At 34.5% G+C, this 14,669-nt stretch overlaps 2 protein-coding genes across 3 annotated transcripts in view; one reads left to right on the plus strand and one right to left on the minus strand.

Moving 5' to 3' along the window:
- Positions 1-7,302, plus strand: part of ACVR2A (activin A receptor type 2A) — an 85,655-nt gene extending 78,353 nt beyond the window's left edge. The window contains exons 10-11 of the mRNA XM_037523302.2: positions 2,690-2,820; positions 3,506-7,302. Of these exons, the coding sequence (XP_037379199.1) occupies positions 2,690-2,820; positions 3,506-3,700 (326 nt within the window). The 3' untranslated portion in view covers positions 3,701-7,302. The remainder of the gene's footprint in view (positions 1-2,689; positions 2,821-3,505) is intronic.
- A 2,776-nt stretch (positions 7,303-10,078) lies between these two features.
- ORC4 (origin recognition complex subunit 4) overlaps positions 10,079-14,669 on the minus strand; it is a 56,375-nt gene continuing 51,784 nt past the window's right edge. For both annotated transcript variants that reach the window (XM_037523301.2, XM_054699715.1), the window contains exons 11-14: positions 13,385-13,493; positions 12,073-12,168; positions 11,923-11,990; positions 10,079-10,515 (exon numbers count right to left, since the gene is read on the minus strand). In XM_037523301.2, the coding sequence (XP_037379198.1) occupies positions 10,327-10,515; positions 11,923-11,990; positions 12,073-12,168; positions 13,385-13,493 (462 nt within the window). In that variant the 3' untranslated portion in view covers positions 10,079-10,326. The remainder of the gene's footprint in view (positions 10,516-11,922; positions 11,991-12,072; positions 12,169-13,384; positions 13,494-14,669) is intronic.

Raw genomic sequence — 14,669 nt, forward strand, 5'->3', positions numbered from 1 at the left:
TTTGAAACTCTGATCCAGATGTAGGGAGAGGGCTGCTACTTGATTAGGTTGTATGGGTTCTGCCTGCAGGTTCTAAAGTCAGCTCTTGGGGTCTGAGAGATGTGTGTAGGGTCAAGGACTCCCCCCTCCATCCCCCCGCCGCCCCAGCCAGGATACTTAAGCTGTCTGTTCAGCACTCCAGTGATGTCAACATATACCTAAGTAAAGGGTTTGAATTTAGTCTATCCTCCATGACATTGAACTGTGAGGTGCAACTGGTTATATATCCCAGATTAAATTTTGCCTCCTTAAATCTTTGCAAGTGTGATCTGATTCAGACATTATTGTGAACATTACATTCCTGAGCATAGCACCTAGCTTCTAAAGGATTCCTATTCTGTTTATGTTATTGAAGTCTTTGTTCAAGCCTTATAAATGTTGGCATTGAGTAATTACAAATCTGCACACTGCATTCCTGGTGTGACAAATTATAAATAGTGCTTTAGGAACTTAGTATTTAGTGCTCCTTGAAAGGTCTCTATTGTGTTCATTTATGTTACAGCACTTTTTTGGATGTGAGAATATAAGAGAAACTTCCTGTTAAGCTCCCAAACAAATGTAAATTAGCTTGATTGGTTTTATTTCCATTCATTTTATCTAAAAACTTCCCATGGATTGTGAAAGACAATAGACTAAATGGTGTTGAATATTTAAAAACATAGCAAACCTAACCTATGTTAACAGGAAAATTTTCTGAGTACTATAATTGTCTTTCACTTCAGGGCAGACTACATTTGATACAAGAAATTTAATTTGGGGTACTGTTTTTAAAGAAATTTAGTGGACAGTGCTCGGGAGTGGACAACCATTCATTCTTTTAAGATTGGGGATTTGGTAAGAAGTGGACCCAGAACCTAAGAAAGGTTGAAGTATTTGGCTGTAATTTTAGAAGTCTTTGTGAAGAAAAGTAAGTTGTTCATTGTATTTTGGCTCAAAGTGGAAGAGGAAGTATATTTATTACTTGCATTTATGGAAGCAGAAGTAGGTCAGATGGTAGACATTATAGGAAAATATATTTCATAAGAACTTCATTAATAAGAACTTCCAAAGCAATCCCTTGGATTACATGTCATGAGGATATGCAAAGTTAAGATGATAAATGTATCTTGGACAGAGTAAGGTTAAATCTGAATTATCTAGTCTAGTGCTGGTACATAGGTATATTCAGTAAATGTTTTTGAAGGAATATATTTGAGAAATTTAGAGTCTTATGGGAATTCATAGTTTTGCAAAATGGCTTTATTAGTGGGGCTGTTATTATCAGGGAAGCTTTCATGGAAAAAGGATCGGAGATTTTTAAAATGCTCTACAAGTGCGTTGAAATACTTAATTGCAGAGTCAGGGTTTTTGACTCTTAAATAAGAAATTGGGGCAGAGAGGACATTGTGAACATTGCTAAAGTGAATGCTTTAAAATTTGTTGGTGGTTCAGTTCAGTGATTTTCAGATTTTAATATACATATCAAACTCCTGGGAACCTTGTTAAAATTTAGATTCTGGCTCAGTAAGTCTGGGTTATGGCCTGATAAATTTCTTGAAAGCTGCCAGTTAGTGCCAGTGCAGCTCACCTCCACTTGGTATAGCACAGATTGAATAGACACCTTATAATGTCAGAACTCAATCATTGGAAATGTGCAGAGACTGACCAGGCAGAGACAATTCTTATAATTAGAGAGGGCTGAGTTAGATGGTCTCTTCCAGTCATTGTTAGTAACATTTTATCCAGGATTACTTAATGCATTTCAAGAAATTGTATAAGGTTTATGTCTACATTTACACTTATCTGGCTCCCGAAATTGTTCATTAGTGACTGGTGTTTGTACACTGACTGAAAGGACAGACTTTAGAGTCATTCAGAGAGGTGGTTTCCAATTCCAGCTCTGTAAGCCTTTGTGCAAACATTTCTGAGCTTCTTTCTTACTTGTAAAACAATGGTAATGCCACCTTCACTGTGTGAAGATAAAATGGAAGTTAATAGTATATGTAAAGTTTCTGGTCAGGATTAAGTGCTCATCAGGTATTTAAACTCAGCATTTTCTCGTTTATCCGAGTATACCTATGGAAAAAAGTATCACCTGAATAACTCTTGTTTATCTGTGAAGATATATTCTGACTTCTTGGGAACCCTGTTTGGAGAGTATGGTTCTTATTTTACAACTAAACATATCTTTGGCAGCTCTTGTAAGGGTAGAGAAGAGGTGTGACTCTAATGGGCACATTACCTCATGTGGAACAGGTAAGGAGTTTTGATGTGTCACAGAATAATGGTTGTAACAGATTAAACTCAAAGTCTTCAGTAATGTTTAGTTTGATCTGAATTCAAAGAGTGGGTGCCTTAAAGGGATGTCTTGATTGGCAAATATTTATGGCTCTCTCTGACCTATATACAGATGGAGACAGACACTTCTACAGTAGATAAAGCTCCTATACAATCCTCAAGAGAGGTTATACACCAAATTAGACTTAAATTTTCCCCAAGTTAGATTTTGGGTCACTATGTGGTAAAAGTACGGTTTGGAGTTTATTTTGCTCTGTCATTTTAACATGTAACATTTGGGAAAAGGTGATACAGAATGTGTTTTAGCAAGTTCCAGTTTGGAAGTCAGGAAAATTTGAATTAAAGTTTTTTTCTTTTCTTTTTTACACTTTAGGACCTGTAGATGAGTACATGTTGCCATTTGAGGAGGAAATTGGCCAGCATCCATCTCTTGAAGATATGCAGGAAGTTGTTGTGCATAAAAAAAAGAGGCCTGTTTTAAGAGATTATTGGCAGAAACATGCTGTAAGTTAGTTTTTCATTTGAAATTTCAATAAGATGTTTTTGAGAGGAATACTTCCGCACACTTCTTTTTCTACTGGAAGGTGAAACAGGATATTCTGTACCTCAGTTCTAGAAACAATAGAATTAGGGCTATTCCTGTATGCTGATGAGGGTATGGTAAAGTCATAAAGCCTTATAGGCCTGTCATCTCTGTAGTCCTGTACAGACGAGTGTCTCCTATTACGAAGACTTTCCAGGAAAAGGAGCACCTGGCTTTGAGCCTGTCAGTTGTCAGGTAACTTGGCTGATTGCTATCTTCCCATGTGCCATTTTTAAAAGTGAAGCAAAACTAGAAACTAGGTAGGCAGAGAACAAAAGAATATTGCCCTTGTTGTTTTGGTCTAGATGTAACTAGAAACAAGGATAAAACCAAGCAGAGAATCCTTGAGGATGTTTTTTTTCTCCCCCCCCCCCCTTTTTTTAAATATATTGAAAGGTAGAAATGTTGATATGAAGAAAACAAAAATTAGTTGACCTTTTAACCTTGGTTTTGAATGCAGTTCAATGGTTAGCATTGAGATGACCTGATTTATAAAAAAAATATTAGGGACTTTTGGAATTAAAATAGCAATTACTCTATAAAAATTCTATTTTCTAATAGAAGACAGAAACTGCTGTGGTATTTAAAAATGTTTTTCCCTCCTAGGGAATGGCAATGCTTTGTGAAACCATAGAAGAATGTTGGGATCACGACGCAGAAGCCAGGTTATCAGCTGGATGTGTAGGTGAAAGAATTACCCAGATGCAAAGACTAACAAATATCATTACCACAGAGGACATTGTAACAGTGGTCACAATGGTGACAAATGTTGACTTTCCTCCCAAAGAATCTAGTCTATGATGGTTGCACCATGTGTACACACTGAGAAACAGGACTCTGAACTGGAGCTGCTGAGCTAACAGAACTGCTTACAGTTTATTTTCTGTGTGAAGTGAGGAGGCTGTCTCCTGGACACGTCTGAAAGACGACCCTCATTTAAAAATGTGGCTCTGGGAGACTGAAGGCACTGCCTGCAACAGAGGCATGAAGGACATGAGACTAAGAGAAAAGTTGCAAACTCTATAAAGAAACTTTTGGAAAAAGTGTACATGAAGAATGTGGCCCTCTCCAAATCGAGGATCTTTTGGACCTGGCTAATCAAGTGTTTGAAAACTGACATCAGATTTCTTAATGTCTGTCAGAAGACACTAATTCCTTAAATGAACTACTGCTATTTTTTTTTTAAATCAAATACTTTTCATTTCAGATTTTGAAAAGGGTAACTTGTTTTTATTGCATTTGCTGTTGTGTTTCTATAAATGACTATTGTAATGCCAATATGACACAGCTTGTGAATGTTTAGTGTGCTGCTGTTCTGTGTACATAAACAAAGTCATCAAAGTGGGGTACAGTAAAGAGGCTTCCAAGCATTACTTTAACCTCCCTCAACAAGGTATACCTCAGTTCCACGGTTGCTAAATTATAAAATTGAAAACACTAACAAAATTTGAATAATAAATTGATCCATGTTTTGTAACAAGGTATTACATATTCACTGTGTTATTTAAGAAAAAAAAAAGGTAAGCTATGATTAGTGCCAAGAGTAAGTGGCCATTTGTAAAGCAGTGTTTTAGATTTTCTTGTGCTAGCTTGTAATAAGGGAAAAAGTGCTGTTTTTTGAAATGAAAAAATGGTATAATTTCCCCCTTCTCATGTTTTAAAAGCTTCATCTTATATCCAGTTCCCAAAATATTGCATACTTACCTAAGGTTTTTTTTTTTTTTTTCTAATTTTTTTTTAAAGGTGTGCTGTGTTTGGGGAATATTTGAAAATTTAAAGCATGATTTACATTTTTTAAGTGAGCTGTGACACTGGAAAGCTCTTCATTTTTATTCTTTTAAAATAGATTTTTTTTTCCTATTTATATATGTAAATTTGTAGTTATTTCTTTTCACTAAACAGTGTGGGACATTCTTTATCACTGTTTTAGGATCACCTCAGGAAGTGTCATTACCCAAATTCCTCACTTTCTGCTTTGAGACTTGTAACTTTATCACTCTATTTCTGCTTGGTGCCATCCTGTCAAGATTAATATTTGATGTCTGTGCTTTGTAAAGAATTATCCTAGGACAGAGATTTAAGATTTAAGCACAGATTTCAGATGTTACTGCTTTAAAACAAATCAGGGATAACAAGTTAAACTTCTAACTTAAAATATGCAATGACATTTAGAGGTAACCGATGTTGATATGTAAGTAACATAGCCTATCCTCCTCCTGCAAATTGCTTTCATAACTAACTGATATTAATTTAAGATGCTTCATGCCTTATCCTTGATAAGAAAATGGAATTGATGGTAGGTAGGTGCCAAAGTGCTTTTCAAAACAATTACATTAGAATATAATTGGATTCTTCCTCAAATTTATATAGGCCAAAGCAACACATTAATTTCCTTAATTTCAAGATTACTGACCAACAAATAGCCAGTATTATGCTACGTACTTTTGTCAGGTCATTTTAAAATCCATACATTAATTTTATAAAATAACTTTTTACACGTCACTATCAGGAGCTCACTGTGAATGTGTTATCTTCAAATGGTTATTTAACCACACAGTACACTACATTTTACATATAATATGCACTTAATCTCTGGGAATACTGTATTATTTATAAGTAATACATAGGTGAACAGATTCTTAAACAGGGAGGGAAAGAAGAGTAAATAGCATTGTTGTCTGTGTGCCACACACTATCCAGAACTTTATGTTCTTGGTGACATACGTGCCCACGGTTTCACTGTATTCTTAAGAATTCCTATTTCAATGTTGAGTTCGCCTCTTTATCAAAAAGTACCTGGCTTCACAATTTCTTGATTTGTTCTACTTTGAAAGTAATCAAGAAGGGAAAATAACAAGATATGCATATGTAAAAATTGTTACTTTCCTGAAGACTAATTTCTACCTGTTCTAAACATTTGACCCTGTTTTTAAAAGTTGAACCCAAGGAATATCCCGTTTGGCTTATGTGAGCACTAGAGAGAAATTTTATAAAAACATAAATTTCTTCACAAAATGAAGTTTTCTCCTCATGTTAGAGAAAATTTTTAGAAATGCTGGGTATTGTATTTAACTAGCTAACCAATTTTAAAACTTGTATCCTTTTGAGACTTCTATTAATAGAAAAACACTTTTTATAAGCAGTAAAATAAGAATGTTCCAGTTACTACCTGTCCTGATACCTAGTCTTGTTATAACTTTCTTTTGCAGGGCATTTTCATGTTTGGTTTACAGTCAGTGTAGAGTGGGCAAGTTCACAAAAAGTTTGTGCTTGGGATACTGAAAAAGGAAAAAAAAAAAAAAGGATCAAAGTATGAGAAAAATGGCTCTTTTGTTTTTGGGTTAACTGAGACCCCAAGAATTTTTTCCTCATGTGTATGGTGCTTATGATTTATCTTGTATTTTGCCTTTCTGATACCCATCAGAACTGCTGCTCTAACTTACACTTCTTACCTGGCCCACATTCGTGTAAGGGATGCTTTATGATCAACTGCCATAGGACTGATGGATTAACCAGTGTTTGGCTTTATTCGAAGTCTATGCCCTGCACAGCTCTTGTATGTATTTTAGATGCTAGGAAGTTTTTAAGCATGTGACGTGTGATTCTTGTTTGAATGTTTTTATTACAGGTACCTTGTGAATTCCAGAACAGAGACTGTGCCTCACAATTGTTGGTCCCATGAACTTGCACTATCTTTCATGGTAATGTTCTGAAAATACAATCAGGAAAAACCATCACCAAGTTTGGAATTTAAAAAATGGAATCCTAGTATCATGAAATTTAAAAAAATCTCTTTTTCCCCTTCCTCACTTCTAAGTAACAACTACATTTAAGTACAATGCAGGTGGTAGAGGAAAAAAATCCCTGGCTAGATGATAGTTTAGAATAAACTGATTACTGTTTTAAAAAAAAAAAAGCGCTTCACCCACAGATATTTTCCAGCTTCTCTTTTTTACCTTTTTAAAAAATTACTTTTTAGGAACATTTGATAAAATGTGCATAAATTTATTTACTGAATTATGGGCAAAATGATAAAAGTAGCATCTTGATTGAACATCATTTACCTCAGATATTCAACCAGCAGTACATTTTTTATGCAGTCTCAATCCATATTCTATTTGTTACCTCTCAAAATATTGGTAAAACAATTATTTTAGCTTTACTCTGTATTTCTTGTCAGTGTTTTGGGCACAGGTTGTTGTACTACTGTCAAATTGTACTTGCTATTTTTTTCTGCAAGTATTTAACAAAAAGCTAAAAAAAAAAAAAAAAAAAGCCCCATAAAACCCCACCTTGGATAAGTGATTGTTAAATATTGTACAAATAAAATGTATGCTATCCCCATTACATCCCCAAGTTAAATAAAAAAATGACTATGTTATGATTTGCATATGCAGTTTTTCTTTAGCTATACAGGGGGAATATAGTAGCTTTGTGATTTATAGTAAGGCTTTATACCTTTGAGATTCGCAAGAGAGGGGACAGTGGTTGAAAGTGAAGTCTGTCAATTGTGGCACTTTCCTCCTCTGTTGTCCATACATTCTCACTACAGTATTTATATTGGTCCTGGCAGTTTAGGAAGTATGAGGCGAGCTTGTCTTTTCACATGGCAGTAGAAAAATGAGGCTTAGCTAATAGTCAAAGATACAAACTGTACTTCCCAACTTATATGACTACTTTGCCAATTGAATGGAAAATTCTGGTATTGCCACTTAAGGTCTAACAGTAAGAGTAATCATCAAGGAAGCTAGCTTTCCTTTACATTTTTAGTATTGCAAAGGCTTTTGTTCACACTGCAGTTTTCAAAGAAAACAGGGTGGAAAAAAGCCTTACAACATCACATGGAGTGTCAACAGTTCGCACAATGGATTCTCAATTTTTAGAGCGATGATGCAGTTAGGTCCTTTTAAAGAACCTGCTTTGCCTTCTAAACTAAATGAAAATGACTGCATGGAATCTCCACAGAAAGACTGAAATTGTTTTTCCTCGGTGTGTTCTGCAAGCCACTGATTCTTCAAAAGTTAATAGAGAGTATATGACATAGCAACTCTGGATCCACAGATTTTGATTCCTCACAGCCATTCATAGGCATGTGTAAAGGACCTGGAAAATTTTTCATCTTTCACAAGATCCTGGTTTTGGTAGAGTACATGGAGATCACAAAACAAGAACTACACTGACGTCTCTAATGTTCTTCCTCATCTCCAATATGATGAGCCAAGGAGTTCATAGGCTTTTGCTTGTGTTTATGAAAGACTACATTTCTCCTTTAGTAAGTGAAAGTATCTTTAAACTGTATTTGTTTACATTACCCTTGAAATGGGCTTTTTAGACTTGATTTTATTTTACTGATGTTGATTACCCTTGTCCTTTAAGCAACTGATTATTACTGTTTTTCTGACAGCACTGCTTTACAACAGCGATATGATTTAGAGGTACAGGACATCCTCCTTGAGGTGTTAAGCATACCACACCTACCACGAAGGCACCAAAGTCCTCCCCCATAATAATATATTGTGCTCCTCCCCACTTTGTTCTCTCTCCGTCCCACTCTTGTAGTCTCAGTTCTTCAGTCAGATTTCTAGGGTCTGTTACTGGTTTAAGCCATTTAAGAGATGAAATTATTTTAAAAAATTTTGTATTAGGGAATATGGGAAAAGAACCATGAACATCCCTACTCCCCTCAAAAAAATGCCTTTGGAATTTGGGCATACGCTTCATTTGTACGACATGTGCTAACTTATTTTTTAAAAATCTGCTGTAGAAAATGCTTCACTGAAAAGAAAAAGTCACGTAGTTACTACTCAGTATTTTAATCTGTATACCTGGATGTTGATGGATCTTCCATAGGTCTTATGTTACTCGGCCTTTTAGTGGCATTTTAAATGGAAACAAAACAAAACAATCATCAAGTGAGTTCTTTAGGTGCTTTCATAGTCAATGCCTTTTAGGCAAACAGTACTTTCCTAAAATAGTTCAGATACATTTTTTAAAGGGCCAAGTATAAGCACAAGTGTAAAATCTTTGCTTCTATTTCAAGTAATGGTCATGCTACCATGTTAGGTATTTCAGCAAAATATCTATCCTCCCTTCAAAAAAAAAAAAAAAACACACCCACAAAAACTGTCTAAACTTACATATAGAACCAGTGTGCAAGGCTTGCTTTATGAGATATTGAGAAGTAAATGACAGTGATATGAGGACTCAGCAGGCACAGCAGGGTGGTTATGCCAAAGAATACGTTGTTAATTAAGAGCTACTTTTATGTTCAGACACTGTATATTCGACTTCACATTCCATACTTCCTAAAAAATGGACTAAATGATTGCTTGAGGATACTTTTACTACCTGGTAAAGAACCAGTTATTGAACTGTAGATCCCAATAGCAAGGTATCTGAGAAAATTCCAGGTGTCAAATATATAATTCTGGACACTTGCAATACTCTATTTTCTCATCTGTAAATAACAGCACCTAAATAGAGGGGTTTTGAGAGTTAAGGGAATTATAAACAGCAAAACAACGGATACTCAAGTCATTTGTAAACCTTATGCCATGCAAATCACAGCCAGCAAATATTCCTGAAGTCACTAACAACAAATGATTATTAAATTTAATTGTAAACATATACCTGTATTAGTTCAGATTACTGGATTTGTAAGGTGACTGACATTTACTCATTCCCTTTAAAGGACATTTACTTTGTGATACAAACAGATTTGACACTGCAAAACACTACTCATTTTTTGTGGTCTTGGTTTTCCAGGAATGTTCATCAAGTGCTTGTTAAAAAAAAAGGGGGGGGGGGAACGACAAATTCTGATCCTTTTGGCTTAGAGCAGATCCAAGACTGTTTTTTAAAAAATAATCCTACAAGCATTCCGATGTAGATGGTATGAATATGAATAACACATTCTGAGATGTCTGGAAGAAAATATTCAAACCTTTGGCCTTTTTCTTCCAAAACATCTTCTGGTCACAATGGCCAATTTCCTCAAGTAGAATATCTGGGACTGAGTTGAATCCAAAATATCCATGGGTTAAGAAGAAAAATTTCAGCATTTACTACTGAATCAAAAAATAACTCACTATTCACCTGAAAGTTTTGTAAGAAACACCTGGTTGCTGGGTTGAAATAATTCTTCCAATGTACCACTTACGTGTTAAGCACATGGTTCAATCCCTAAAATAGTCACATTTTTTTTAAACTGCTACTTACACCATAATCTCAATCACTAGAATTATAAAACCTATAACTGCTCATAATTCAAATGCAAGACACAGCTAAGATACTATATATGTAACAGCCCCATATATACAAAAATATATGTTTATAAATATAAGAAAATATAACAACATTTTTTAAAAGATAACAGCTTTCAGTTCTTCAAAGAAGTATAACTGAAACAACTGAAGCAATGGGTATATTCATAACCAGCTTAATGAGGATGTTGCCCACTGCCTAACATCCGTAGGACAGTTGGGGTATTTCTGCAAAGCATTCATAATTTGAGTATTATCCAAAAGAAGTTTCATCAGTTGGTATTCTCTTTGTACATTTACTGAAGTTCTTTCCATGGGCTTTATTAATTCTAACTGCTGTAAGTGTTCAAAAGCCTGAAAGGTGAAACAGACAGTTAAGATTGACTAGCGGGAGTAAGTAGCAAAGTTAAATCAAGTCAGTTACAGTATAGAATGCCAGAAAACAAAACTTAATAGAAAGAGCCCAGACACCATTTCTGAAAAAGAAAATACCAGAGGCTGCAGGTATTGGGACTGGGTAAAACTGAGAAGACTTAAATAATTTTAGGCAGCAAAATGCTTTCTTCTTTAAATGAAGAAATGCTACAAATTATTCTTAAGAATTCAAATAGGTAAACCCTTTCCAATCATACTTGCAGACGGATGAAGACTTAGGAAGGGAGATAAAACCACCCTCTGGTATGCTAAATACTTTTCTTGCTAATGTGAAGAAATGACATTGCCTTTTACTCACATTTTTTGGTTACTATAACAGATAACATCCTGATTATTGAGTCTTATAAGGAATACTATTAGACTTGAGAAACTCACTGCTTAAAAAAAAAAAAAATTGTTTCCATAAAATCCTCCAGTGCAGCACTGGTTTAAAAAGGTAATACCTAGCCATACATGCTTATCATAAGCATTTGAAATGTAGGACTCAACTTGTAATTTTACTTAATTTTCACTAAATTTAATTTAATAGTGATACTTGAGTCAGTTTATAAACAGATTTTGAGTCAGAAAACTTCAGTATGTTTAGAAAAACTGTAGAAGTAAATCTACAGCTAAAAATTTTTTGGCCTCCAAAGAACAACTATTTTCCATATGTAATTAGTGAATTAAGAAGTGCTTTAAGTACAACTACACCAAATTTCAAAGGCTTAACATGAAAGAAAATACTTCAAAAATTTTCTATATTAGGTTACAAACATGTATTATTAAATTTATTTTTAAGATTAATTTCACTTTTTTCCTTTCTTGTTGCTGTTAGAAATTCTAAAATTACATTATATGGCTCATATCATATACTTTTACTAGAAAATGGTGTGCTAGAATAAAGTTCCTCAGGTTTTTAAAATACATGCCTCACCCAAACACTGATAAAACTCTCTGTATGTCCTGAGCAGCCAATGCAATATTTGTCCTTGAGATTCTTACTGGCTTTTATTTGCATTTTTGTCTTTTTTTTACAGCTGAGATGATAAAGTTGACCCTTGGGCTATCAAGGCTTAAGGGATATATTGATAATATTTAACAGACTGTAATGGATAGTCTATGTAAGTGCTAGAAATAAACAGTAGAGGGCAGTATACCTCTATAAACTAAAACAACTGCGCTTTCTTTGAAATTAAACATTTCATTTCTAGATAATTTTTGTCTGTTTTTGGAAACATAAATTCCTATGATAATATTTGAAAGCTAATGCAAATGTAACTAACATATAATCAGATTTGATAAAAAAGTACATATCTGCAGAACAATAATTGAATTACAACTTACCTTCATGACAACAGGTTTCTCAAAATTATACACAGAATGGGCCTTTCTTTGAACAAACTTCTGAAATTCTGAACAGAAGGCAAAGGCAACATTAATTCATTCAAATAAGCAGATAGGTAGAGGTAAGAAAAAAACTAAGGTTAATCTCACCATTATACACCATTTGAAAATTAAAGGGCTCCTCTTCATAGATGTCATTTAAATGTTTCATTGCTATTATAAGACAGATTTCCAAGACAGACAAACCTGTAGTAAAAAATAAACTATATTAAGTTGTAGTTATTTACTAATACATAAGATTGAAACAACTGCCCTCTAAAGAATGATAAAGTAAAATATCATGGTTTTAAGGGGCTGGGGGAAGTCAAGGCCAAGCCCAGTTTCAAAAGTGTTTTACATTAATTCAAAAGGGCACCTGCACCCCTATGTTTACAGCAGCACTATTTACAACAGGTAAGCTATGGAAACAACCCAAATGCCCCAAAATAGATGACTGGATCAAGAAGATGTGGTACATATACACAATGGAACATTATTCAGCAATCAAAAAAGATAAACTCATGCCATTTGCAGCAACATGGATGGAGCTGGAAGGGATCATGCTCAGCGAAATAAACCAGAGATAGGAAAAAAAAAATACCGGATGGTCTCACTCATAGCAGGAATTTAGAAAACCTAAATAAGGGACCAGGAAAAACACTAATTATAATAAAGTAAAAATCAAAATCAACAAGCAACTATAAACCAGGGACATACTACAGTGGGGAGAGAAGGGAGTAGGATGAAAACAAGGGTGGTAGGAATTGTATGGGGACTACAACCAAGATGAAAATGCATACATTGTGCAAAAATGAGAAATGATGTAAGAAATATACAAAATTAAAAAAAATTAAAGAAAACAAGTGTTTCAGTCACTATTATTTATATAATCTTAATGTTACTTAACCACCCTGAGCTTAATTTTTTATGTGCAAAATAAAGACCCTTTTAAATTTAGGTGTTAAAAGGATGAGAGAAAACATTACAAAGCACTTACACATATGGTTAATAGTAAATATAAGCTAACTTTATATCACATATGGTATTTGATTTTTGAAAGAATCCCTAAACTACTGGAAATTAAATCTAAAATTTTTATTTGGAAATTAAGGTTCATTAGATTCTTAAAAGGGATAGTAAATACAAAATGGCTAAACACCAATGTTCTTCAATAGCATTTGGTGCAATGAGAACACCAACAATAGTTTTAGCTGGATTTCCAATGAGACAGGGAGATTCAATGTCAAATATCTTTCACTTTTAAGGGAGTGATAATTGCTTTTAATGGGTTGAGTTAAAAGTGGTATAGATATAAAATTATTCTGTATATAAAGCACCATACCTAATGTTATACTTTTGAAAAACATTCTATTATTTAAATTCAAACTTCTAAAAAAAAAAACTAATAAAACAGGTTTCTCACCATGTACTATATTTGCTTTAGAATCCATGCTACACAGCTGGTTTGCCTCCATCAGATCTGCTGCTGTCATAAAAGGGTGTGATGATGTCACACGATTTAAAGTAAGCATCTAGAGAATGTGGAACAGAAAAACAATCACACTTTGAGAACTCACTCCATTAGGAAAGGCAACATAAGCATAATGGGTATCTCAGAAGGGAAAGAGACAGAGGGAGAACAGTTAATTCAAAGAAATAACATAGGAAAACTTCCCAAACATGGAGAAGGAACTAGACAAGGTCATGCGACTGAACTAATATCTAGTTATCTAAATGTAATGAGACCTACATCAAGACACATGGTCATGAAACTACCAAAAGCAGAAGACAAGGAAAGAATACTGAAGGTACTTAGGGGAAAAAAACGAAACAGGTAACTTAATAAAGGTACTCCCAACAGGCATACATCAACTTCTCATAGAAACTCTCAAATGCAAGAAAAAGGAATGAGGCAGTCAAAGATAAAGGCTAACAGTCAAGAACACTAAATCATGCAAGATCTATTTCAGACATGAATGAGAAATTAAGACATTCCCATACAAACAATCTGAAGTAGTTTGCCAAAACTAGGCTTCTACAAGATACGTATTTATTTGGGCATTTTGGAGATAACGCTAAACAAAAGTTGTTAATTTGGAGCCTAAAGGTTGAGTAAATATTAATGCTTAGGAAAGGTAGTCTCTCATTCAGCTCTATTAAAATGCAGTATTTCAATTCATCTGCAACATTAACTCTCTTAATGTAAAGCCGAAGAGTTCTTGCTACTCCCTCTACCCAATTCCATTAGCTTATTTATTTCTCAAAAGTAAAACACTGTAAAAAGAGAGCAAGAGTGGGTGAGAATACTATTAAACACTCCAAACCCAAATCTAGCGTTAAATAGATGTTAGCTACATTATGTTCAGTTCGTTTTTTTTTTTAAGATTTATTTATTTATATACACGATCTGGGGTACAAGCCAGAGGTGCTGGGTGAGTGGATTCACCTGAGACAGAGTGGGGAACGGAACAGGCAGACTGAGAAATACACTGCTGAGGGGAGCAGCAGGCGAGACAGGAAAGGTCTGCTTTGCCATGTGGGATGCTCCCTGGCTGGCTGGGGATTGAACTTGTGTGTAGAGGCTGCGGACAGCTTCATAGCACTGTGCTCAACCCAATGCGCCATAGGGAGGCCCCTATGTTCAATTTTACAAAAAAAACAAAAAACAAAAAACAAACAAAAATTATACAGAGAAACAATTTCTTAAA

The sequence above is a fragment of the Talpa occidentalis genome, unplaced genomic scaffold (genome assembly GCF_014898055.3).
Source record: "Talpa occidentalis isolate TD23 unplaced genomic scaffold, MPIMG_talOcc4v2.1 talOcc4.3, whole genome shotgun sequence".
NCBI lineage: Eukaryota > Metazoa > Chordata > Mammalia > Eulipotyphla > Talpidae > Talpa > Talpa occidentalis.